We start from the raw sequence: 26,702 nt of genomic DNA on the forward strand, positions 1-26,702 counted from the left end.
GTTCAGAGTTTAAAAAAACAAATTCTACATAAAAGTCAAATTTATTTCTAGAGTGAATTCTTAATCAACTTATGCATTACATTATTTTGCTTATGAGTTTTCATGATGCCAAGCCAGTGAACATTTGTTGGGAAAGCATATTAGCAAAGAGGCAAATTTAGGAAGGCAAGTTTCTTCCGCTACATTTAACTGCATTCTTTTGCAACGAAGAAATGTACTTTTTAGCAAATTTTTCATAGCTACTTACCATCACATTTTTCACCTGTAATAGAATTTTCCCCAAAAATTTTTATCTGAAAAATGAAATGCGATCGAGACGAGTGCTCATTGCACTTAGTTGCAGCAACTGCTCTATTTATTCTAGCTTTTTTCAAAAGTTCAAAAACCTGAAATTAAAAAAAAAAAATTATATATATATATATATATATATATATGTAATATGAAAAATCCTTTGCCAATCCTTTTCCATATTAAGTTCTCTTCACTTATATGTCAGCGCGTATGAGTCACAGACATTATTTATTACACACTTAATTGCTTCTCATACCATATATGGTTATGTTCTAGGCTCAGATGAGATTCCCCTTAAAGTACCTACCAGACACTATTTTTCCCTCTAGACTTAAGCCAGCCTCTGTCTGTGGTGCAAAGTCCAATAATATTTCATTACTGCAATCTGCTCCTCCTATATAGATCACGTGAGATCACATGATCGAGGGATAATTATCTGTAATCTTTTAATGATATTCCCTATATAAAAATCGTGGCACAACAAAACAAGTTGGTTAGTTAAGAGAAGTTCCTGCTGGTATGTTCTATGTAAAAATAAAGATGTTGTGAATGTAGCTTTGTCCTCTTCCTACGTGGTAGATTATCACGGCACAACACTGCAACTTGCGAAAATCAAGATTTGTAATAAGAACCGAGCGGCGGTTCTTACTAGCCGGTAGGATGATAAATGAGGGCAGAGCTGTAGCATTTAAAATTTTTTACAGCATTGAGTGGTTTGCGTAAGAGGATTTTTTGCTTCAAGACATCGAAACAGTGTTTGTCGAAGTTAACCGCTAACAACAGTAAAACCACTTCAGAATATCCGAAGAAAGAAAAAGAAAGTTTTAAGTGCAAGATGGAGACCAGAGACCATTTCAGTGGAACGCCAGCAAAGAATTTTCCGAGTGCTAACATCTGCTGAGTGTCTGTGTGACCCATCCAGTGTGCGAAAGCATCATTAGAATCCACTTGCTGGTGATAACTTGTGCCACCATATGGTTTGCTGTGCTGATCAGATGAAAGGGGCCTCGCTCGTTGAAAGTTCGATTTACAAGGATCTCTTATGTGTTTTTTTGCTTTCGTTCAACTAAAATCTTGAGATCAGGCTGGTGATTGAGTTACATTTTTTTTAGATTTCGGAATATGTTACTTTTACTTTCTTGAAATAAGTATTTTCGTTTATATTGCGATTTCTAGGGAAAGGTTTTCATGATCTCTTTGCATTAATTATGGCTAATATGTATAATATTTATCGGCCAAGCTCTTTAAAAGGCTCATGCCGTCATGGTAGTATTTTGTTTGGTTGCCAAAAATATTTCATGTAATGTAAATGTGTTTTCTGTTCTGATTTAAAGTAAGATAGTCTCTTTTGTGGTACTATTTTTATATGTCTTTAATTTGTAGCACTTGTTAAAGTTTTACTAAATAATTTGAATATGAATGTGGAAAGTAGAAGAAATGCTTTAAAGTTTGGTGAAATTAGAGATAATGATATTGCGTAGTGGCAAAACTAGTCAAAACCTTGAAATAGAAAATGACCCAGAAATAGCCCCTTCTAATAAAAATAATTCCAAAATGGAAAACAAAGAGTCAAATCGAAAAGATGCTGAAACTCAATCTGAGGTACCGCCTGAAATAGACGTAAATAACACAGATGCGGAATGCCAAACTGTTACTGAGAGAATACAAGAACTAAATTTAGCCGGGATTTCCGCTTCTGAAAATGAAGCAAAACAAACAAATAGGGGTAGCAATCCAGAAATCTTATTGTTTGAGCCAGAGTTGGGAATAAATTTTTCAGCTTGGTTAGCTCATTTTAACCAACAAACGAACCTAAATAAATTAAACGATAGCTGGAAGTTAAAAAAATTTCAGAAATTTATTCGCGGATCCGCCTTAAAAATCTATGTTAATCAATGTTTGTGTTGCACTTCTTTTCGCGAGATAATAGACATTTTTGAGGAACATTATTTCACCCCAATGAGTAGTTTCACAGATTTCCAGAACTTAAGATTCTCGGAATATGCCAAAGAGTTATTCTCTTATTTCACTGAAAGAGTAGAAATAGGGAGGAAAATAAATCTCAGTAACAAACATATTCTAGAAGGGCTCTCAGTTGGGTTGCCGCAACAAATTAAATCTTTTCTGCTAATTAAAGACCCGCAAACTCCCACAGAATGCCTTCAAGTGGTTACTAAGATAATTAATGAGGTACCACATGAAATGTCAAAAAATGAATTTAAGACCAAGACACAACAACCAAGTGCTTATAGGGAACCAACCAAATTTTATCAAAACTGGGTACCGCAAAACCAAATGCAAAACAATTTTCGGCAAAACCCTAATTACGCTCACCAAAGTAGAAATAATTTTCCACGAAATAATTTTAGTCAACCACAGGACAAACGTCGTGTTTTAAACCAAAATGAGGAAAAGAACGCCCATAAAAAACAAACACATTATACACTGGAGCTACCTCCTAATCCTTGTAAATTCTGCGCACAACAAGGAATTATTAACGCATATCATTGGGGACAAACCTGCATAAATAAACCAAATACCTCGACGGTTGAACCATTACTAGAGTCCCCGAATAAGGATAAAAAATTTCGGAAAGGAGAGGAAAATTCCAATGAAGCATGACAATTACTAGTGCCCGGGTATAGAGAAGGCGAAATAATCTATAAAAGTGAAAAGAAATTATATAATGAAAATAAATTATATAATGAAGTGTACACTAAAAATAAAAGAAACTTGAGTTTATTACAAAAGATGTTTAAATTTAGATACAGGATCAACCTTAAACATTATTCCTAGTGTGATTGCAAAAACCTTAAATGTCTCGATTGAAGAAAAAACAATCGTGAATGTTAAGCAGACCCAGGGAATTCTGACACTTAACCGAACATGTACGCTCCACCTTAGAGTTGGTAATATCGTTAGACCGGTGGAATTTTTTATTCTAGACACCAATTTACAATATGCCATATTAGGTTTAAAAAGTTGCATTCAATTTCATTTAGTCATTGACTGTATGAGATGGGTCGTTATGCAGGATCGGAAAAAACTAATCACTTTTTCTGAGTCCGCGCTAAATGATCTGTCTTTGCACATTTTGCCTGAAATCAAGGTTAAGGACGGTGAAAATAATGATGCTGGAAATGAAAATACTAAATTAAAGAAAAGTAAGCGTAGAAAAAAAGTTAACAAAACTAAAAAGAAAAAATGTTAAGGAAAATCGAACTGAAAATAGCATAAAAAAAGGCAATTAATAGCACCAGTAATTAAGAAGGAGAAAAAAAGAAAATTTGGAGAAGCGAAAAAAATGATCCTCTTCATTTTTCTAAGGTTTCCGTGTTGGATTGCCGGGGTGGAGGCCTACGCTCACGTCAATCAACGGGGATTCGGAAAATGGAGAAAATGCGGATCTGAAGGAAATGCTCCAAATTATGACGATATATTTTCGATAAATAAGTCTGATGTTGGAACTATTAGAATTGAACCACAACGGGTAAGGTTAACATCAGACTTACCGGTGACATTAAGGGCATATAAAACGTCCCCTAAACAACAGGAAGAAATTGACAATCAAATTCGAGAACTGCTAAAGCAAAAATAATAAAAGAGAGCTCAAGTCCTTATAGTGCACTTGTTACACTAGTTCTTAAAAAAGACGAAAATAAAAAAAGTCGATTATGCATAGACTACAGGAAATTGAACCAAATTACAAAATCAGATGCAGAACCATTGCCCTTAATAGAAACACTCATAGATAAATTAGCAAAAAGCCGATATTTCTCAAAATTAGACATGGCGTCGGGATACTGGCATATACCCGTACATCGCCAAGATACAGAAAAGCTTGCATTTGTCACTAACAGTGGCCTATATGAGTGGAATAAATTACCGTTTGGTTGGAAAAATTCCGGAAGTATTTTCCAGAGAACTCTGCGCCGAATTCTGACAAAACAAAAAATTAAATTTGCAACTAACTAATTTGATGATATAATTATTTTTTCTGAGACTCCTACAGAACATTTAAATCACTTTAAACAAATCTTTGAAATGTGCAGGACACAAAACATTAAGCTAAAAGCTTCTAAATGCTCTTTCTTGCAGACAAAAATTGAATTTTTAGGTTATGAAATTTGTAATGGAATTGTTACCCCAGATAATGGTAATATTGATGCTATTAAAAAATTGCAACCACCAACCAATGTCAAATCTATTCAAAGATTTTTGGGGTCAATAAATGTGTATCACAAATTTATAAACAAGTATGTGACTATTAGAAATCCATTAAATCGTTTGCTGAAAAAAGACACAACTTGGCAATGAACAGATGAATGCCAGGAAGTGTTTGAAGTTTTGAAAAATTCATTAATTTGTAAACCTATTTTAAAAATATTTGATCCTAGCAAAGAATGTCATATTTGTGTTGAGGCGAGTCAAACTGGTGTGGGAGCAGTACTAAAACAGCCTGATGATTCTAGTACCTTACATCCTATAGCTTTCCATTCCCGCTCTTTAAAGGATTATGAAAAAAATTATGGAATTACGGAGCTGGAATGTCTGGCTGTAGTCGATTCTTTAACCCGTTCGCACCCAGCGTCACGCGGACGCTATGCAACAATTCCTCTTATCAGTCCAGCGGCACGTAACCGCTACGCGCTCTGATCGACGCTGACGTACCAGCGTCACATATACGCTTTCTCGAAACGGAACGAATTAAATGAATATTTAAACGATAATAGATGGCGCTAAATGGCTATAACTTTGATCTTATTCGAGTCACATGGTATTTGACCTTCATGTACAGGCTTTAGTTTTTTATTTGGGCCTCTCAATGGGATAGATTTTTTTTTTATGTAAACATCAGTGAATCACTGCTCTGTGCATACGATTTATGAGGTCTCAATTGCTCTTGTTTATATCTTTGCTTCTCTTTTTTTTGTGACGAGTAATTGAAAGAGATATACATCTAGCTGAATAAATTATGGGGGAGGGGAGGAAGGTTAAAATATTTTTGCGTATGTGTTCCAGACTTTTGGGATTCCCCGTTCGATGAGAGTACATTAATGATTTCAAGCGGCACTGAAGTTTATGATTATTTTTGAATCCTTTCTGATATTGCTCTTCTTTATTTATTCTTTTTCATTTGGACTGGAACATTGCAATAAAAATGGTTGGCGAAGTGAGTGAAATAGAATGTTTTCGAGAGAATTATGAAGCAATTTTGAGACTTGTTGCGTGGGAATTGAACTGCTTTAAATTCGTTGACCTAAGTTGTTTTAATTAAATTTACATAAGGAACATATTTTTTTGCTACATTTCTGTTTCTTTGATTGCACACTCACGATGTCTAACTCTAACTTTGTTTTTGTGCACATATTATTTAACTTTGTGCACATAGTTACAGTTTTAGTATTCTACTTATTTCAATCCCTTCTAATAATGTAATAGTCTTTTTATTAATAATTAGTAATCAGTAGTACATTGTTACAGCAAATTTAAAATTTCAAGTCATTATTTTGAGATGCTGATTTTATATGAATATTTTTGTTCAGTTAGGCTTAACTGCTGTAAATGCTCGGGCCGATGGCGGCGTTCCATTTCGGAACGTTCGGTCCCGTAGCTGCGCTTCGTTTTCCATGCGCTGGTCCTCAAGGGGTTAAACAAATGTCATCACTACAGGGGTAGAAGTGACTGACTTGTCACATATAGGACATTTTCCACAAAAAATATAGGACAAATATAGGACACATTGTATAAATAATTTTGCTATGAAAAAAGAAATAATACATATCATATATTATTCAGTTATTCTTATCAATGATTTTGTAGAAAAAAAACCTCAAACAAAATATTTTACATCTATAATGACTTTCCTGTAGTTGAAAGAATAATTTTTGAAAACAGTGTACTTTATAGACTAAATAACTAAACAAAATTTGAAGAAAGATAATTTTTATTTTTTTTTCCTCACTCATGACCCAAGTACTAATTCCACTGCTCTTAGATTTTATATCTAAACTGAACCCTTTACCACTTGTATTAAGAACAAACACAGCTTGAGAAGGATCCTTCTGACGTTTTTCAGAGTTTTCTTTATGCTTGAATGTTTTAGCATGCTGCCTCAATTGCGAAAATCCACTATAGCTTATGGGCACTGAACAGTTGCAAAAATGACAAAAAGCGATAAAATCACCTTTTCCTTTAGTGCACCATGCACCAAAATTTGTAGAATTAATGTCCTCCTGGTTCAACAACTCCATACGAAATGTTGTTAAGCGATGCGATTTTGCCATTATAATTCCACTTATTACAACAAACTACATTTTAACATCATAAGGAACTAATTATTCCACAATCCCAAAATTCCACAAAAAGAAAAGATTGCAAAAAGAAAATTAGAACATTCCGATCAGAAAATGCACTGAACGCAAAAATATACCAACGAAAACCATGATGGAAAACAAAACAAACGGCTGTTGCCCGATGCAAAATTCTAAAACCAACTTCAGCATTAGTTCTCGAAACTCCACCCACTATAGAGTGACGTCACATTGCTGTAGCTAATGAGAGAAGATGCCTGTTGCAGAATTTAGTCAGTTGAGTTTTTTAATTTAAAATTCGTTTGGGCACGTACTTTCAGCGAAAAATCCGATATCAAAGTTTATTTACTGTTCTTTTTAAAAGATATATATGGTATAAAACGGGAATATAGGAAATATAGGACATTTTTGAAAAATATAGGAAATATAGGACGATTTTGATGCTTTTTTTGGAAATATAGAATATATAGGACTATTTCAACCCCTATGTCACTATCTTTTTGGTCGAAAAATTACCATACATACTGATCACGCCTCGTTAGTTTGGCTCAAAAATGTAAAAAATTTAAAAGGACGTTTGTTCCGATGGTCTTTGTTATTAAACATGTATGACTATGATATTAGGTACACGAAAGGTACCCTGAATTTTGAGGCTGATATGCTCTCAAGAGACATGCCTAAAAGTAATCTAAAAGAGGAAGATGCAGTAACAGTTACTGGAACCCAAGCTTCACATCTACTGCAATTGGAGGAAATTAAAGAGGCTCAAAAAAATGACAATTTAATGGGTAATTTCATTGAAATTAATAATATTTTATGCCTGCGTAGAAAGGGTTTTACGAGAATCGTTGTTCCATTCTCCTTAAGATATAAACTACTCAAAACTGTCCATGAAAAATTTGGACATCCAGGAATTCAAAAAACAATTAATTTACTTACGCCTGTTTACTATTGGCAAAATATAACAATATACATAACTAATTTTAACAAGCATTGTCATACGTGTCAGGTAAATAAAAAAACCTTGGCAAAAAAGATTTGGTCTGCTACAATCCATGCCTCCGGTTGAAAAAGCATTTGATCTTGTTGCAGTAGTGTGGCTGGTTTCAATTACTACAACTCCACTAAAATGTATATGACATTAATCATTGACCATCATTCAAGATATATGTGGTCTTTTGCATCAAAGTCAATTACTTCTGAAACATACATTAACTTTCTTAAGCAAGTCTTCAGCGTACAAATGCCTAAAAGTATTTTGAGTGATAAGAATCCGGCATTTACGTCTTCCCATTTTAAGAAGTTTCTAAAGCACAATAAAATTAAACAATTGTTAACTACAGCACACAGACCAGAATGTATTGGCAAAGTGGAAAGACTAAACCAAACAATTGTCACTTGATTAAAGTGTAAAGTAAATGAAACTTCTAAAAAAGTTCCTTGGCCTAAATTACTGGAGCAGGTGACTCAAGAATACAACTTGACTCCACACTCAGTAACAAAGTTTCCTCCTTCATATTTAATGTATGGTATTGTACCTTTTGAAAATCCAATAAAAAAGACATATATCCTCCGGTCGAACAAGCAAGAAAACTGGCAAATGAAAGAACTAAAGAATACCATGAAAGAAATAAGATATACTACGATGCAAGATTTGTGGACAAAACTTTTAATACAAATGACACTATCATATATGAAGAATTCAAACACCCTAATTCTCGAAAACTATCTCAACCATTCGGTGAACCATATAAAATTCTTCAAAAAATTTCAGATGTTAATTATGAAATTAACAAACCGAATGCGCATACCAAAGAAAAAACACAAACAGTTCATATGTCTAAACTGAGGAAATATAATGTACCGAGAAACTTCAAGCTATCTCACGAGTGAAATAATATTGTTCATCTTTGAGCTAAAGAAGAAAGAATGTAGTGTACATATGTTGAATTATGTAGAAAACTTACAAAAAGTATCGAGTATTACATAATTTTACCTCAAACTACAATGTCATTTTAATTGTACTGTGTTTTTAATAGGAACTGTAGTGTTATTGTATGTGTAATGTGTATAATGTTATAACATTTCAGATTGAAGAAAAAAAAAGGAAAGAGGTTGCAGATAATTTCCCGTCTTCATTTTTTTTTCCTTTTTCAATCCTGTCATTTTCTTTGGGGGAGGGGGGATGTAATATGAAAAATCCTTTGCTAGGCCTTTTCCATATTAAGTTTTGTTCACATATGTCAGCACGTATGAGTCACAGACATTATTTACTACACACTTAAATGCTTCTCATACCATATATGGTTATGTTCTAGGCTCAGATGAGATTCCCCTTAAAGTACCTACCAGACACTATTTTTCCCTCCAGACTTAAGCCAGCCTCTGTCTGCGGTGCAAAGCCCAATAATATTTCATTATTGCAATCTGCCCCTCCTATATAGATCACGTGAGATCACATGATCGAGGGAAAAATTATCTGTAATCTTTTAATGATATTCCCTATATAAAAATCGTGGCACAACAAAACAAGTTGGTTAGTTAAGAGAAGTTCCTGCTGGTATGTTCTATGTAAAAATAAAAGATGTTGTGAATGTAACTTTGTCCTCTTCCTACGTGGTAGATTATCACCACGCAAGTTGCACAACACTGCAACTTGCGAAAATCAAGATTTGTAATAAGAACCGAGCGGCGGTTCTTACATATATATATATATAAAACATAGAATTATTTCATAAAAATATAGTCATTTCTAGTTAAAGCCCTAACAGAAAACTAATTTTTATATTTCAATGTCCCAGAAATCAAGAAATCCATTTTTCTATTAAGGTTAAGATCTCCTTTATTCTGATTCATCATTTTCCCTTTATTTAATATATTTTATTGTTAAATTTATGCAGTAAAGGCTACACAGAACCCAATCCCCCTTTTTTTTTGAAATAATAATATCAAAAGTAATTAATGGAGGAAAAATTGAAACAATGTTTTCTAAAGAGTCAGCTTAGTCATGCCTTATTTTAAATTAAAAAAAAACAACTAACTTTTTGAAATTTTTTATAAAAAATGGAATTTAATATTTTTTTTTAATTTGAAGTTATTTATACTTTTTGAGTTATTGGGACCAAAAGATAATATGGTAATAAAAACCTGACTCTTCGTTGAGTTTTAAAAATTTATATAAATTTGATATTCAACATTAAAAAAAAAAAAAAAAAAAAACAATGCAGTGACTTAAATCCACACTACCTTTTATTGTACACACATACGAAAATATTCACAAAACTTGATTTTATGGCATGCACACAATTCATTAACAGGTTTCCAATGCCAACCATTTAATGTAGTGTGTTAAGATTGCCTTATTGTTTTTGTAAAAAGACCAAGTCTTGGATATGGTGACTACAAAATTATAAAAATAGAAAAAAAAAAAAGCAGCTTAAAAACAGGGTCGTTTGGTTTAAACTATTGTTTAAACCAAGTGTTTTTTCTTTTTTTAAATAACCATGTGGTTTTTTTTTTTTCAAAAATGTTTTTTTTTTTTGAAAAATTTTATTGTTTTCCTCCAAATAATTTCATAAATTTTACATAATATTTGCAAAGAGTAAAATCTGATTAATGCAAAGCAACTAGCAAAGCTCTATAGATAAATTACAGATATATAATAAATTTAGAAACATATTTTTTAAGGTAATGCAAGTAGAGTAAGCATAAAATTGTGCTTATACCTGAACGCTTTTTGCATCCCGGATTGACGATGCAGTCACAGTAAGAAAAGAATATATAAAATTATGAAAACAGAAAATATTCATGTATCTCAGTGCTCTTATAAAAAAAAAAAAAAATGCCAAATTTTCACCTTTAAAAGAATTTTTTTGATCCCAATATAACAAAAGAAGTCTCTTCTATGAATGGTGGAGGAATCAATAAACATTAATTTTTATAACAGTCTTCATTATTAAAATATGTTAGTATTTTCATTTAAGTTTGTAATGAGACTTTTAATTGAAATGATTTTTTTTTCAACAAAAAATTGTATTCCTAATGCATTAAATTAGGAGAAATAATGTCAACAATGGAAAACATAATGATTTTCTTAAAACCTACTTGCCCTGTTTCTGTAATTGTTGACACTGAGCCATTAGGTAAATAAATTACATGATTTGTAACTTTTTTTAAAAATTTTGAAACAAAATATGCATTGATCTTATGATATTTAAAGTTGTGTACATCAGACGTATGATTCAATTGTAGATACTGCAAAATACTTTCCATGTTTAAGAATGTGTGATTCTAATTTTAATTTTTATTTATAATTAATATGAGGAAATTAATTTTCAAGAATTAATTCTTGGTTATTTATAGCTAATAATGTATGAACTATCACAGTAAATTATTTATTTGATGATTTATACCAAGACCCATTTACATATTGTATTTTTTTCATAATAGTTAAAGATTGTCAAACAATATTTTCCTATAATTATTTAATTAATTACAAAGAAATTAGTTACAAATGCGAATATTAAACATTCCTCAACAATTAATTCATAAAATCTTCATGATTTTCCTAAAATAAAATTGTTTTACTTGCAAAGAGTGTTTGAATCAAATAAATCTGGTTTAAACCAAAAAAACCCGCTTTTATACCAACCCTGCTTAAAAGTCAACTATGCATCGACTACAAACTAAAAATGTGGATTTTCGTTAACCGTTCACCATTTTTAATGCACAGCTTGTTGTGACAAAATCCACTGGAGTGACAAAATGTTCTTGACAGACAAATAATCTCTATCACAGACAAGTGTACACATACTTCAATCTGAATTGTTATACATAAACAAGATTAGTAGAAAAAATTAGAGCATCACCATTGTTCAATGATGACACTGAAAAAGGTTGTTTTTTAAAGTTTCGTAACCTTATATTCTCCTTTCCTGCAGGTCTACAAATACAAAGTAACTGGTTTCAACCACTTTTACTTTTCATGTAGAAGGTTACTAAAACATTTACTAATTTATTTCACCTTTTCAGCTATTTTTGATATGCAATTTAGATGTTTCCATTTATCCCAAAATTCTTGTGCTATGGGGCAAAAAGAAACAACATTCATTCTTCGAATTATTTTAGAAGATTAATTTGAATGCAAATTAAACCTTTGTATATATTTTATAATAATTCAGCACATAATTTTTTTTATTATTATTTCTCTTTTAAAATGGTATCAGATTATATTTGGACAATTCAGTGGGTTTCATGCGACCTAAAAGACACAGATTGAGTATTGTTGGAGTAAGTTTCTTGAGCTTCAAACTGATTGTTTTGGTGTGATTATCTACCTACATCAACTTCATGGGGAAACCAATGGGGTGTTTTCGTATACCCCATAGTTTCTAGAGCAAATGGAAATATGATTTCATTTGCTAACTAAGTCATAAAATCAAATTGTGCATACCCAGTTACTCTCAAAGTGCTACACCTTCGAGACAATGCACACAATTTTTTCTCCCAATTCATGCAAAAAGGAAGGATCTAAGGTTAAAACAGTGAAATTCTGTTTCTTTTCACCCCAACTGACCCTACATAATAGGATTTTTTAATCTGCTACATTCTTACCTTTAACTGCTTACAAGGATATACTTTGTACTTTAATTAAAGTACAGTGGAACTCCGATTTTAGGGCTTGACCGATGGCATTTTTTGGCCGATGGGCCGATGCCGATTGTTCAAAGACGGCCGATTGTTTTCCTCCAAATGGCCGATTGCCGATGCCGTTGGCCGATGGCAAAAAAAAAAAAAAAAAAAAAAAATCAAATAGAAATAAATTGATAAGGTTATTAGGAATTTAAAGGATCGTTGATTCATTTCATTTTACTTTCATTCTACGAATAAAGAATCGTATAATCACAAAAAAAAAAAAATCAGATTTCGACCTAGACTTCTATTTTACGATCACCCAATTTAAATTTCACAAGTTATTCCGGCACATTTGTACACGCATATGTATTTAAGAACATATAGATGACCGAAATATCCATTTTGAACGCCTCCTCAGTTAATTATCGCAAATTCTCTTGTGATGTCTTCATGCGCATAAATTTGCGTCACTCAAAAACATTATGAAATACTAAGTTGAAAACACATATGTACGTAGTATGCTCTAAAAGTTCAGGACAAATTGTATACAACCTTACCCTGAACTCATCATTTAACCTAAATAATGAGCAACTGCCTCTTCAGAACTAACTCCTCTGCATTCTTCAAACACATATTTACACTCTAGTTTAACTACGTATGTTTATTTGTTACCTGCTGTGAAGAAGTTACTTCAGCGGGAGTCACATTAGACAACTTGCAGTCTGTGCCTTTACTACCAGATTTAACAATTTCAATCTTTCCTTGGCAGTTTTGTGAGTTGAGTAAATCCTGAATACGTTCATTATAGATTTCTAAGAAGAGAGATTCTACTCGATACTGTAAAAAAATAAAATTTATCTTAAAAAAGAAGCTGTGAAATAAAGTTTTACATGTTACATTTTAAATCACAATAAAGTGAAACAGCTAAGGAAATAAATATGAAAGCAATAGTCATTTCCCATACATATACACTGCTCGACATTGAAAATGCAACACCAAGAAGGAGTGGTCTGAAAGTGATGAAATTTGGAAAAAAGACAGAGACAGCAAGGATAATAAATGATCTTAATTTCAAAATGATAGGCAGAATACAGAGCGAGAACATCGTCGGCTCAGTAGGATGCAGGACCACCACGGACAGCAATACACGAAGAAACACATCTAGGCATAGAGTCAGTAAGGGTGAGGATAATGTCCAGAGGGATGGCTCTCCATTCCCATTCAACCATTTGCCACAGTTCTTCTTATGAACGAGGCAGGGATAGAGTCTGCAAACAGTGTCCAATCACATCCCACACATGTTCGATTGGTGACATGTCAGGAGAGTATGAAATAGGGAAGCATCTGTATGCCTTGGAGAGCATGTTGACAGATGCGAGAACTGTGTGGTCGGGCGTTATCCTGCTGAAAAATTGCATTAGGTAGCCCTTGAAGGTAAGGGATTGCCACCGGCCGCAGCACATCATCCAAGCATCGTTGGGCCGTCATAGTGCCCTGAATACAAACTAGAGGTGATATGGAATTGTACGTAATTGCGTCCCAAACCATTATGCTACTTTGTCGTGCGTTGGGACATTCCACAGTTACTACCGGATTAGATCTGTCTCCACATCAACGCCACACATGTATGTGGTGATTATCACTGGATAAACAGAAGCGAGATTCATCTGAGAACACAACATTTCGCCATTCTGTCATCCACGTCGCTCTATTCTGGCACCAAACGTTGCTGTCTATGTTGTGGGGTCAATGGCAGTCTTCTTAGCGGACGCCGTGATTGCAGACCACGTGCGACCAAAAGACGGAAAATGGTTCTAGTTGACACAGGAACATGCAGGGTATCTTGCACCTGCTGCAGAATCGAGGAACAAGTGACTTGTGGGTCTGCTACAGCTTGTTGGTGGATGCGTCGATCCACGCATTCTGACGTCACTCTGGCTGCCCCTGCACCCTTCAATCTTGCCACATTTTGTTGTTCCAACCATCTTCGACACAGCCGATGCACCGTGCTCGCATCCACGTGGGTATCAGCTGCAATTTGACGTACGGACCAACCTCCCGTTCTCAGTCCGATCACCATACCCCTCGTACAATTGTCTATCTGCTGGAAGTGCCTTTGTTGACGTCGGCCTGGCATTATCTCGTGTTACACGTATCCTCCACGACAAAAACAAAATTTCTTCGATAATTCTCCAGTCAAAAATAACGACATGAATATTGCCCATTCTGCAAGTTTCTTCCCTTATATATTACTTCAGGTGCGTCGGAGAGCTGCGCATTTCACATCATTTACATGACTCAGTGATGTACATCTACTCTAAAATTTGCATAAAGTTCTGAACACTTCTTCTTGGTGTTGCATTTTCAATGTCGAGCAGTGCATATATATATATATATATATATATATATATATATATATATATATATATATATATATATATATATATATATAAACTGCTCAACATTGAAAATGCAACACTAAGAAGAAGTGTTCAGAAATATATATATATATATATATATATATATATATATATATATATATATATATATATATATATATATATACACACACACACACATACATACACACACACACACACACAGTCGAGTCTCGAAAATCCGAGTTTCAAAAGTTCAAGGTCTTGCTTAATTTGAGGTGCTTACTTTATATATTCAGTTATTAAGCACTTTTATTATACTTGGCCTGCTTGTCACGGAGTAATCTGAGGCTTGGTTTTACTTATATTTCAGCAACTAGATACCTTAGAGACTTCTGGATTTCACTAAATGATTTGCTTATTCTTAAGGTACAACTTAATGCTGAAAAATTAAAATTCTGAAATAAAATTAATATTTCGGCAAGAATGGAAAATAGCAAATTTCATGCAATTTTCCCATTAAATGTTTAAATATAAAACCCATTGTTACAAATTTTGTTGCCTTACAACAGTAATGTTAAAAACAATCACAATGAAAATTTTGAATCAAGGCTTCTCGAAAGCAAGAATGAAATAAGCAAGCATAAATCTTGGAGAGGAACAAGGATTAAATTTTAGTGCAACTGCTTAAAGTTTTAGACACACATACAATTTTTTTCTTTTTAAGTACCAAGCATTTATATGAAAAAAAAGGTGAAGTTTCGCGACGATAAAATTATTCTATTTCTTAACTACATTTACACTAAAAAGAATAAAATAACAGAATTTAAAGAATACTAAGCACTTTTCATAATGCACTCAAAAGGGCAAAATAACCTTTCTTTGTCAGAAAGGACTATTTAAGCATTCCTGTAGTTTTCGAAAATTCCAAGAAAATGACATCACAAATGAAGAAAAGTGTGGCTCAAGTCATTTCAAACCAAACTTTTCCCTTAAGAAAAATAGCACGCTTGAATGCTCAAATTTATGATTGAAAGCTAGATAATGATGAGAAATTCTCTTCATGACTTGAGCCGCACTTTTCTTCGTTTGTGGTGTCATTTTCTTGGAATTTTCGAAAACTGCAGGAATGCTTAAATTGTCTTTTCTGACCCAGAAAGGTTATTTTGTCCTTTTGAGTGTGTTATGAAAAGTGCTTAGTATTTTTTAAAAAATTCTGTTATTTTTTAGTTTAAAAAAAATATTTTCATTAAAATCTGAAATGAGAAATCTTTCATGACTGTCTAACTCATCTAATTATAAAGTAAATAACAAATGCATTGAGAGGTTGGTTGCAACAATACTCCTTAAGTGACACGAAATATTCATCGACTACTAAACATGGATTTAGAAATGACTTGGAAATAATAACTTGACATTGATTAAGTAAAAGAACAAAATTTGAACCCTATCGGACGAACCTGATTCGATTAAAAAAAAAGATTCACAACTGATCTACATTATAGAAATCGTATACACGAAATTTTAAACTTTTTATAACTAACCGTTTTCGTGTTATGCAACATATACAGTGAAACCTGTGAATAACAATACTGCATATAACAATAAAGCTGTCTATAACGATATTTTCCTTGGTCCCAGCAAAATGTCAATATAAAAAATCAAACTGTCTATAAATCTGTATATACAATATTTTTTTTTTTTTGGTCCCAACAGTATCGCTGTAGACAGGTTTCACTGTATATAAGTAAATAGATATAGACGTAATGGCAAAAGTTATCGAAATGGATTCAAGTACTGTCAAAATGCATGCTTGGTTGCATACAAATTTGCTCTCATAAATACGTACACACGACAGAATGAAGGAAAAATTCAAAATTCGTTTAAAGGTAATTAAAATCAAAATTTATGCCAAAACTTCAGTGATAACATTTTTCGTGAAGACAATGCTTCCTCTTCTTTGTACAAGTAAGTAAAATGTGCTCCTCCTTACTACATTGAAATGTGTAAAATTTTAATCTAGAAGAATTTTCCGGATAATTCAAGTTTTCAGTAATCCGAGGTGGCGTGAGCCCCAATTACCTCGGATTTTCGAGACTCTACTGTATATAAGAAAAACATTTAAATGATTTTGTGTTCTTTGAAACTGTTTCATTGCAGACAACAAAAAATGGGATTCCATTTCAAGTGTGCATTTTTTTAAAAAAGTTCATTTTGCCTTCGATCATAACTTTCTATGCATACAAATGACAATTCAAAAATAGCTTAATGTCAAATAATAAACTTATTTCGTTCTTTTTTATAAGGATTACTTGGAGCTGATTTGGAGGATAGTATCTGTTTTTTAAGCATTGTGTTCTTTGGGGGATTACCTGCGCTTTCTTAGAAAATGGTTCTAGCAACAAAGTGTAAATAGCAACTGATAATGAACAAATTTGAATTTCGTTTTTTTTTTTTTTTTTACATAAATAAAACAATTTAAAATTATCATTCACAACTAAAAGTAAGATTATCATGTATTTGTCACAAGTTTTTTGTTTTTGTTTTTTCAAAATTCAACATTTTTTGCTACTTTTTTAAAACTTATTTTTTTAATTAAGGAGTTTTGGAAATTCTGTTTTCTATGTTAAACTAAAGTCTACGAAAAGATATAGACACATCATTTACAATATCAAAATCAGAGTTCATCCCAAGTTAGCCCTGAATTCATTCCCCATGTCACATTTCATTTCTAAAATCTACAGCCAAAACACCCACTTCTCTAGCTGCCTGCATGTGCTCAGCTGCATTTTTTTAAGTCATTGCAAATTGAAAGAATTTTCCTGAAATATTGTTGATTTCTTTTCCTCTGAAATTAGGGTAGAACTTTGATTATCCAAACTCCGACTATCAGAATCACATTCAGAATTTCAGAAAAAAATATAGGACATCATCATTCTGTAATTATCCCTATAATAATTCTGTGTATGCGCACTATTGTCCTTCCCTCAGTCAGCGCAGAGTGAACATTATTGGTTTGATGACTTCCCATCTTACAGGGCAGTTCTATTATTGCTTATTAATGGTTAACACTTGTATGTATGATAATATGTAACGTACTGCCTTTCATTTAATTCATAAAAAGCTAATTTTCTTCAAAAGCTTTTTCTTCAATTTTACAACAGCAGTAAAAAGAAATATACCTTTTTCTCATCAGAAAAAATCCCCCAATGCTCCAAATTTTTGATTTTTCGAATAAGGTCTGCTCCCTATGGTTTGTACCATCGGAGTTCTACTGCACTTAAATGATCATGTGTCACACTCCTGGTTTTCAGGTAACTGATATTTACGAGGCTTTTCAGCTAATCTAGCTAGAAAGAAATACAGTGAAACTTTGTAACTCAACACGCAGATGACTCAACTATCCTGGTATTTCAACATTAATTTTTCCTGTTGGCCCAAAGCTAATTTCAATGAGCGAAAATCTCTCTAACTTGACACACACTTGCAGGAACTGCTATAAGTCAACATCCAATTGCTATTCTAGCCTAATATAAGAATTTTCTTGAATTACTGAGATTATTTTTTTCATTGTCATATTTATTTTTAAACAATTGAGCAATTTTCAAAAGTGATTGAGCTGAAGTTACAATAATATTTGAGATTTTCCATAAATGAACCACTTTGTCAGGTGGTTCATTCATGGAAACACCTAGTGGTCCAATGATAGCAACTACGTAATTTTTAATATTCTTATTAGTGTTGTGACCAATTAGTGCTGTGACGAATTATGGTGAAACATGAAGTATGGGGAACTGTACTTGAAAAGGCACTCTTTTAAGTCAATGTTCACGTTTAATTGATCAGTGATATTCAAAGCATGTTTCAGTTAAACCTGTAAAGTTGACCACCTTTGTAAGTTGACCACCTGTCTATGTTGACCGCTTTTGTCAGGAACGGAATTATCCTATCTTATATAATGAGGGAAAACCTCTGTAACTTGACCACCTCTCTATCTTGACCACCTGTCTATCTTGACCACTGATGTACACCAAATTTGGTTTGAAGTATTGTAAAAAACCCTTTGTAAGTTGACCAATTGGTTTATTTTTTAAAACTTAATGTAGCAATTTTTTTTTATATATTATTATTTATTTTATAACTTTCCAAGAATATTTTCGATGCCAGACCAGCATTTTACCAACTAAATAAAACAACAGCATAACTAATAGGGTGGGCCGAAAAAACTTTTTTTGGAAATCTGTTTTTGGATAGTGCGGAAAAGTTGCTATATGGGCCCGTTATTACCCATAAAAAATTTCGCTAAATTTGTTTAATATTTAGCCGACGCTATTTGACCTCGAAAAACTGAAAAAAAGGGCAAAAATGCACTTTTTTCAAAAAAAAAAAAGGGGGGGGGGGGTCGAAAATAAAAGTTTGAAGCTATTTTCAGCAAACATTAGAAGTATCTGTCAGTGAATTAGTTGAAATCCTCAAAGACTTTTATACATTTCGTAGAATATTTAGCTACGCTCCTTTAAGACTGAAACATTGGAAAAATGAAAAAAAAAAAATTAAAAGTAGTTTTGAAATAAGTAAGTACTGAAATGTTACGCAATACGTTACTTAGAAAAAAACAGTGAAAATTCAATCAATTTTAATGCGACATTTGTACGCCAATTTTAAAAAATGCACACACTCAAATAAAAAATAGTTACATAAGATGCTAATTTTTTAATCTTCGGTTCCAATTGTTTCTCCTGGATAGTAAACGGCGCTCAACTACTTTTATTATTCCTAAGATTATTTTATAACTATATTATATATATATTTGACAAATAGAGCCCTTGAGTATTAAAAAATGTGAATCCTCTGAAGTTCTTTAAACTGATTAATGAATTGAACGCAAGTATTCTTTTTCTCAAGCCATTTCTTCCTCTCGACTTTATGACCCACTTAAAAGACAAAACCCCCCGACAAGAAATGCTGTATTTCTACACCTCCACAGATGGGAATTAAGCAATTAAAGGGGTCCTCTCTATTGTCGAATGTCCACAATGAGTTGCCACTGAGGCGTCTTATACTGGAATTGGACGGTTGCACTAAGTGGCCACATTCATATTCTGGAGCTATCGAACAACTTCTTAGAGATTGTAAAAAAAATCCGGTGGTCAAATTTGATAAAATTGACTGCAATCTTCTGGTTTTGGATATGGAAGATATAAAAAAATTTAAGTACTGAACAACAATATTTGAATAGAATCTGTCTTGCCGTAAAAGATGATAGTTGTCCTTCAAGCGTGGCTGACAGTAGCCCAGACAAACTCAGTCAGTCATGCGCGATGGCTGACAACTACAAACCGTTTGTTACGCTTCTATAGGCACTCCAACTCCATCAGAAAACCTTACAATGCTTGTAAAGTATGTAATTTTAGTTTATACTCCAATGTGGTTTGAAATGAAAATGAGACCGAACTGCCAGTACCGCGCCCAACATTTTTGGAAAATGATTTCTCTTGCAAGGCAGTTTCCAGACAACGTTAAGGAGATAATTTTCAAAGTTCTCGGTCAAGTAATGCATATTTCGCTCATTCTGAACAGCTACTGTTGACAATGTTGTTTGACTCAAGAAAATACATTCGGGAATTAGCTGTTAGGCGCATTCTGAACTCTAGAAATAAGAAGACAAAGAGCTCGGATGGTGTACGATTCTTGAGCGTCCTAAACTCAATTTTGAAGCCGTTGATTATGTTGATTTAGTTAATTGGGCAAACTGTGTTGTAACAGAGCCACCTCTTACAATGCATCTAAAAGACCAACAATGGAAAGAAATGTGCAAAGAACATTCTACAGAGTTTATTTTCGAGAAATTTCCCTGTCACACGCAAGCTGTGAGACGTTGTGTGAAACTAATACCCGAAGCTGCAATAAAAGTTCGTGGTGAAACTGCACGAGAGGGATACATTCGTGCTAAACTTCAAGCTAGGAAAGAACTTCCATCTTTGATAACAAGGGACAATATTATACCAAAAAATAATATTCATTATGCATGAGGTATTATAAATCAAATTTGAAGATTTCTTTTTTTAAATTTTATTATCTACATATGTAGTTCTCGAAAATGTATGATACTATTGCGTGATAATAATTACTATGATTAATGACGGTATTTAATTAATTAGTCTATGATTTAATTTTGAAAAATAATTTTCACATTGCTTTTTTAAAGAAATTCAATATTTTTTCATTTTTCTCCAATTTTTGATGTCGGAAAGAAGCGGTTCAATGCTCATTAAAATCAATGAAACATTTTATGGGCTCGAACTGGCTCATTATATAACATTTTCGGTGCATTCCAGCAAAATATTTGGAATTTAGTTTTTTAAAAAAAATTTCGGCAAAAATTCATTTTTCTCTTTTTTTTTCGGTTTTTCAGTGTCAAATAGCGCCGGCTAGATATTTTTTAATATCCAAGAAATTTTTTGTGAGAGCTAACTAGCTCACTACGCAACTTTTGCGCGCTATCCAAAAATTGATTTCGAAAAAAAAAAAATTTTCGGCTTATTTCGGCCCACCCTAATAACTAAACCTCCTTGTGAATTTAACAACGTAGGAAAACTATTAAGAACCCTTTTCTTCTCCAAACTTGTTTTTCTTTTCTTCTATTTGAGATTGCCTTTTGTACTCTGCTCAGTGAAAACATGTGTCAGTAGAAAAGTACAAAGTAATTTTTTCCAGTTTCAATATTTTGTGGCAACACTGGAATTGTGCTAAAGAGTAAAGTTACTTGCATTGCAGTATTTCTGGTGCAAGGAATTAAGAGATCGGACATTTTCATTTTCAACTGCCTTTTTGAACTATGAAAGTCCATCTTGTTGTTCTTTGTGTTATAGTTTTACTTAAAATGCCTTTCAAAAAGAAAGTTAGTTGAACTTGAGATTTATAAAAAGTATGAAATATTAAAATTAATTGAAATGGGAGAAATTCAAAGAAAATTAGCTGACACATATGGAAATTACTAAAACTAGTGTCTAATAAATGCGCCAAACTTTAATAAGGAATTATTTTGTTGAACAATAGATCATCATGGTTATAAATGTATATGAGAAAAAAAAGGCGAAAAATTTGTTATTTTTGAATAGCTATGAATTTTTAGGAACTATTAATATCAAACAAGTAACTTTTCATAGACAATAAGATGTAACATTTTTTTTTTTGATCAATTTACTGAAATTTTAAAATTGCATGACACATTATGCATCATTCTGGGAAAATTATCTCTAAAAGTATTTGAATAACATTTTACATTTTTGTTTCAAAGTAATGTTAAACATTGAAAGTGAGTTGAACAGAAAGAGTAAGTGTTAACTAGTCAAAAAATGAAAACATGTTGCAAGAAATGACAAAAAAAAAAAAAAAAACATTAACCCCTTTATAAGGTGACCACCTGTCTAAGTTGACCACCAAAGTACTGCACCCCAAGTGGTCAACTTACACAGGTTTCACTGTATGTGCAACCAACATTCTTTCGTATTAACCTTTTCTCAGAATTTTACCCTGTGGTTTCTTGGTCAGTCAATCCTTTCTCCTGAAGTTTTTTTTTTTAGAGAACTTCATCTTTTATCCAGGGGAGCCAGCCACAACATTCTGAGCTGATAGTGCAATTTTGAAAGATGAGGAAAGGGTAGGATAAGCGTACACAGGGGAGTCCATTAGAAAAATAAGGCACCTTGACATGTTTTTCAAACAAGTGTCATAAGAATTTTTGTCTGTAACAGATCTGACTGACAAGAAGTTTTCCAAAAATTATGGATTCATTCCTCTTGAGGCATTCAAAAACATTAGGGAGTTTATTACGCACTTTAAAAAAAAAAAAAAAAGAAAACAAAAAGACAAGTCATTTACTGGAATTAAATTTTTATAATGTGAATGTTAAGCATTAGTAAGTAAGCGACACAGAAACTTTTCAGGAATTAAAATTAGAACCTCAGTAAGTTGACATCCAGTTAAGTCAACATGCTTTCATGTTCCCTCGGAGTGTCAAGTTATCGAGGTTCCACTGTCCGTATACACTACTGCTCATACATATATTGGGAAATAAATGAAGATGCAGTAATTACACAGCACACCAATGAGGTTATTTAATATTTAGGGTTTGAACTACAACATTTAGGAAAATAAGTTACATTTAAATGTGGCTACATGAATAAAAAATACATAAAAATGTAATTCTATTACTTGGTATAAAAACTGAAAAAATTTAAAGTAAGCATACCGATGTTGTTTAAAAATATAAAAAAATGCCATTTACCTTCCATCCTTTGGGTTCTAAGTCAGAGATAGACTGGAAGATTTGAATGATGGAGCGTGGAATCATGCCCAAATTAGATTCGTGATTTGGTGAGGAAAAATCTACAATGTCAGCTGGACCTTCCATTGTAAATGTTTTACCAGAACCAGTCTGTCCATATGCAAATATACAGACATTATACCCATCAAGTGAAGACTGAACAAGTTGAGAGATTTCATTGAATACTTCCTTTTGCGAAGCAGTTGACGTAAAAACACAGTCGAAAGAAAATTCATGCTTAGGTGGAACTTTGGTGCTGTTCTGAAAAATAACATTTTACATATTAAATAGTTCTTCTACACATCTACAATCACACTGCTGTTTGTTGCTATAATTTTCACATTGCATAAATTACAATTTATTTCGAGCATTATTGTTGAAAAAGAGAAGGAATGACCCAAACAACCCAGACATACCATAAGTATAAAGAAAAATTAAATTACTTAAGAAAATTTTCGTGGGTTGAAGTTTTGCAGTGTTAAGTTTGCAGCAAAAAATCACTGGAATTAAACTATGCAATTAAGTTTGCGCTACTTGTGAAAATGGAATTCTTGAAACTTGTGCAATGTCTCTTATTGTAAGTGAGCTTAATTTTTTTGGGTGAAAATTAATTTTTGAGTGATAATTAGGGTTAATTATAGGCGTTTTGTACGCATTTTATTCCGCATTTTTAGTGTAAGGACAAGAAAATTGTTCAGCTCTCAAACAATAAATGTACACAGCGTATCCTTATCAAGCAGCTAGGATCGATGTCCTTTTCAAGAAGACATAAACTTAAAGATCTAATTATACTGGAAGAAAAAAAGACTTCTTAATTATTCTGAGAGTTTTTTGAAAGGTATTTTTAAAGGTCATTTGAGCCTTGAGCCTCTTGATGAAAGAAGCTCAACAAAGAATGTAATCACTGGGTTTGTTTTTGTGGATTAATATGTTTTCATTTTCTAGCTATTGTTTTAATTCGCAGCAATATTTGTTCATCTAAATTTTGGATATTTTGTTTTCGTTATTGCTATGAACTATGGAGCAACCTCAAACAACCAAAAAAATATTTTTCCAAATTTTATTTTGTGGGTGTGTGTACTTTTTTTTTTTTTTTGTGACAAACTACTTACTACAACGGGTTTGCCAACTTCTTTGGATTTCGGAAGGGGGAAAAGGTTGGGAACTGCTGCTATAGGATATACCCCATATATGCATATACTCTCAAGCTTCAAAAAATTTCATATTATGACACTATGCAAATGAACGAATACACAGATTGTGCGTGATAAATTACTGGGAGTATATCCTCAGAAAAAATGATTGGAACATCACTGCCTCTAATATGGTTGGTTCTAGCATTTCCTGCAGACTGAAACTATTTCCATATCCTCTCAACACTTCCTGTACTCACTCCACATATTTTACCTATTTTCTCCAATGTCTTGTAAGTGTTTTCTAAGTGCAATAACTTTACCACATATTTCTGCAGGGGTACCTATCCCCTCTCAACCATCTTTCATTTTTTTAGCTCTTTTTTTATTTTATTAATATTCTTAAAATATTTTTTATTTTAATTTATTTTTAACTATATATTTTTTATTTATTTATTTTTAATTATTATTATTATTTTATTTGAAAAGTTCTGTGCTGCACAAATGACATGCATAAACACAAACTAAATAAATAAATATTATATAATCAGAAAAAATAAAATAAAGTAAATAATTTAAATTAAAAAAAATCAATAAACAAATTTGAATAAATAAATTTAAAACAAATTTTTAAAATCCTCTCCCTCAAAAAAAAGATGGCGCAACTTGTGCCATAACAGGTATAGTCACCCCTGTATTTCTGAGCTGATATCAATGATGTGAATGATGACCCCCACAGCAAGCAGGAAACTAACATTGCAGAATACCTCGCACTTGGAGAAATTTAAAGACCTGCAATTTACCAGGTGCATAGGACTGCCTACTACTTTGATAACTACCATTTGGGCTCTGAGCTAATTTGGAGTGCTTCTTTGTATGCTTACGCATGACAAAAAAAAAATGACATTTTTCGATTAATTCCAACATTACTGTACTATTATTATAATTATTATTTTTGCTATTTTGCAATTTGCTGTTTTTAGCTTTGTTCTTGTAGAATTTCCGAATATTCAACTATTTAGTTAGTGAATGATACTGATGGACAAAAGGGAGCGTAATTAAAAAACATTGGAAAGAAAAGGTGTGTGTGGGGGGGGGGGGGGCATTGTTTAGAAGATTCAAAAAGAGTACTAAAACAATTATTCAAACAGCAGCATCAGGAATATTAAAGCATATGAGTATCAATTTTTTTAAATTACTTATATTATTATTTGCCTTTATCTTTAGAGGTAACTGTTTTCTGACCAAGCGACTAAATTTGGGATAAAATAGTTAAATGCTACATATCTGGCCCAAAAACAGACTAAACGTTTCATCATTTCACTTTGCTTTGCATTTCCCTACATATAAAAGAAAAAAGAATTCTTGTTAAATTACACTTTTGGAAAGCTCAAAAGTACTTTTTCTTCTTGATGAAAATAAGATATAAATACAATTTCAAGGCATTCTAAACATTATTCTTTTAATATCATTTTCTTTTAAATGTTCAATTGCATGATAAAATAATTTTTAAGTTCCAAACTTAGCCAAAAATGTGTTAACTTAAAATTGAGTCAGTGAGAAGCTAAGGGATATTGGTGACAAAATTAAAAATTTGGAGATAACCAGTACAAATGATAGGAGAACCCATCTTTTGCTTTGCTACAAGAAATAGTAATAGTAGCCCAAGTAGGTGTTGCTGCACAGCATAATTTAAAATTTATTTTAAATGAAAGACTACCTAGGATCTGATCTTTAAACCTGATTCACTTGAAACTTTTAATAGCCTGCTACATCCCTTCGCTTCTCAGAGCCTCAATTAAAAACATTTTATTGAACACTAAAAATGGAAAAACATGCTTCAAGAAGCAGCTCTCTCTCTTACTTCATTCAAACTGGCATCTGTTGTCTGCTGTATTTCAATTGTTTTTTCACTAATTTTTTCTATATTGGCCAATGTCATACTTTTCCTGAATTCTTCTGGTAAGGGAGGCCTGATTCGGCAAAACACTCTAATATTACCCTGCAATGAACAATTAATACAAATATATTACAAATATTTAATCATGGTCCATATACTTGTGGTTAAAAAAAATTCCCCGATTTTTCCAGGTTTTCAAAACTGTTTTAGAAAATTCTAGGTCACTTGTTTCATTAAAATTAAGTTTGAATTACAATATTTTCAAAATAATTAAAATTGTTAACCAATAGCAATGTAAAAAAAACTGAAACTTTTCCCCCTTAGATTAAAAAAGAAAAAAACACTGGATTTTTTTTTTCTTTTTTCGATCAAAATTTAAGATTTTCCTTTTTTTTCTACATTTTGTTCAAAATTGTTTTTATTTCTGTACTACTTGTTGAAAACAAAGTACATTTAACATATTTCAGCATTTCCTTGATGCCACCTGTCATGCATAATATTAGAGTTTTGCTCTAATTGGGCAGCAATCTTTTAGTATCCGCTTTTGGTTTACAATACTTGTTTTTATTTTTTTATAAGTAAATAACAAAACATATTGAGCAAAATATAAAGCTATTTTTCAGTATAAATATGATTAACTTTTTGCATCGATCGGCATACCATATTATGCATAATAACAAAAATCAATATTCGCTGATCATAGGCCCAAGCAAATATTCATCT

At 32.4% G+C, this 26,702-nt stretch overlaps 1 protein-coding gene across 1 annotated transcript in view; it reads right to left on the reverse strand.

The window, feature by feature from the left end:
- Positions 1-26,702, reverse strand: part of LOC129216149 (carboxy-terminal kinesin 2-like) — a 78,113-nt gene that overhangs the window by 8,388 nt on the left and 43,023 nt on the right. The window contains exons 6-9 of the mRNA XM_054850308.1: positions 25,944-26,081; positions 22,908-23,207; positions 12,912-13,076; positions 248-386 (exon numbers count right to left, since the gene is read on the reverse strand). Of these exons, the coding sequence (XP_054706283.1) occupies positions 248-386; positions 12,912-13,076; positions 22,908-23,207; positions 25,944-26,081 (742 nt within the window). The remainder of the gene's footprint in view (positions 1-247; positions 387-12,911; positions 13,077-22,907; positions 23,208-25,943; positions 26,082-26,702) is intronic.

Source organism: Uloborus diversus, chromosome 2, assembly GCF_026930045.1.
Source record: "Uloborus diversus isolate 005 chromosome 2, Udiv.v.3.1, whole genome shotgun sequence".
Taxonomy (NCBI): domain Eukaryota; kingdom Metazoa; phylum Arthropoda; class Arachnida; order Araneae; family Uloboridae; genus Uloborus; species Uloborus diversus.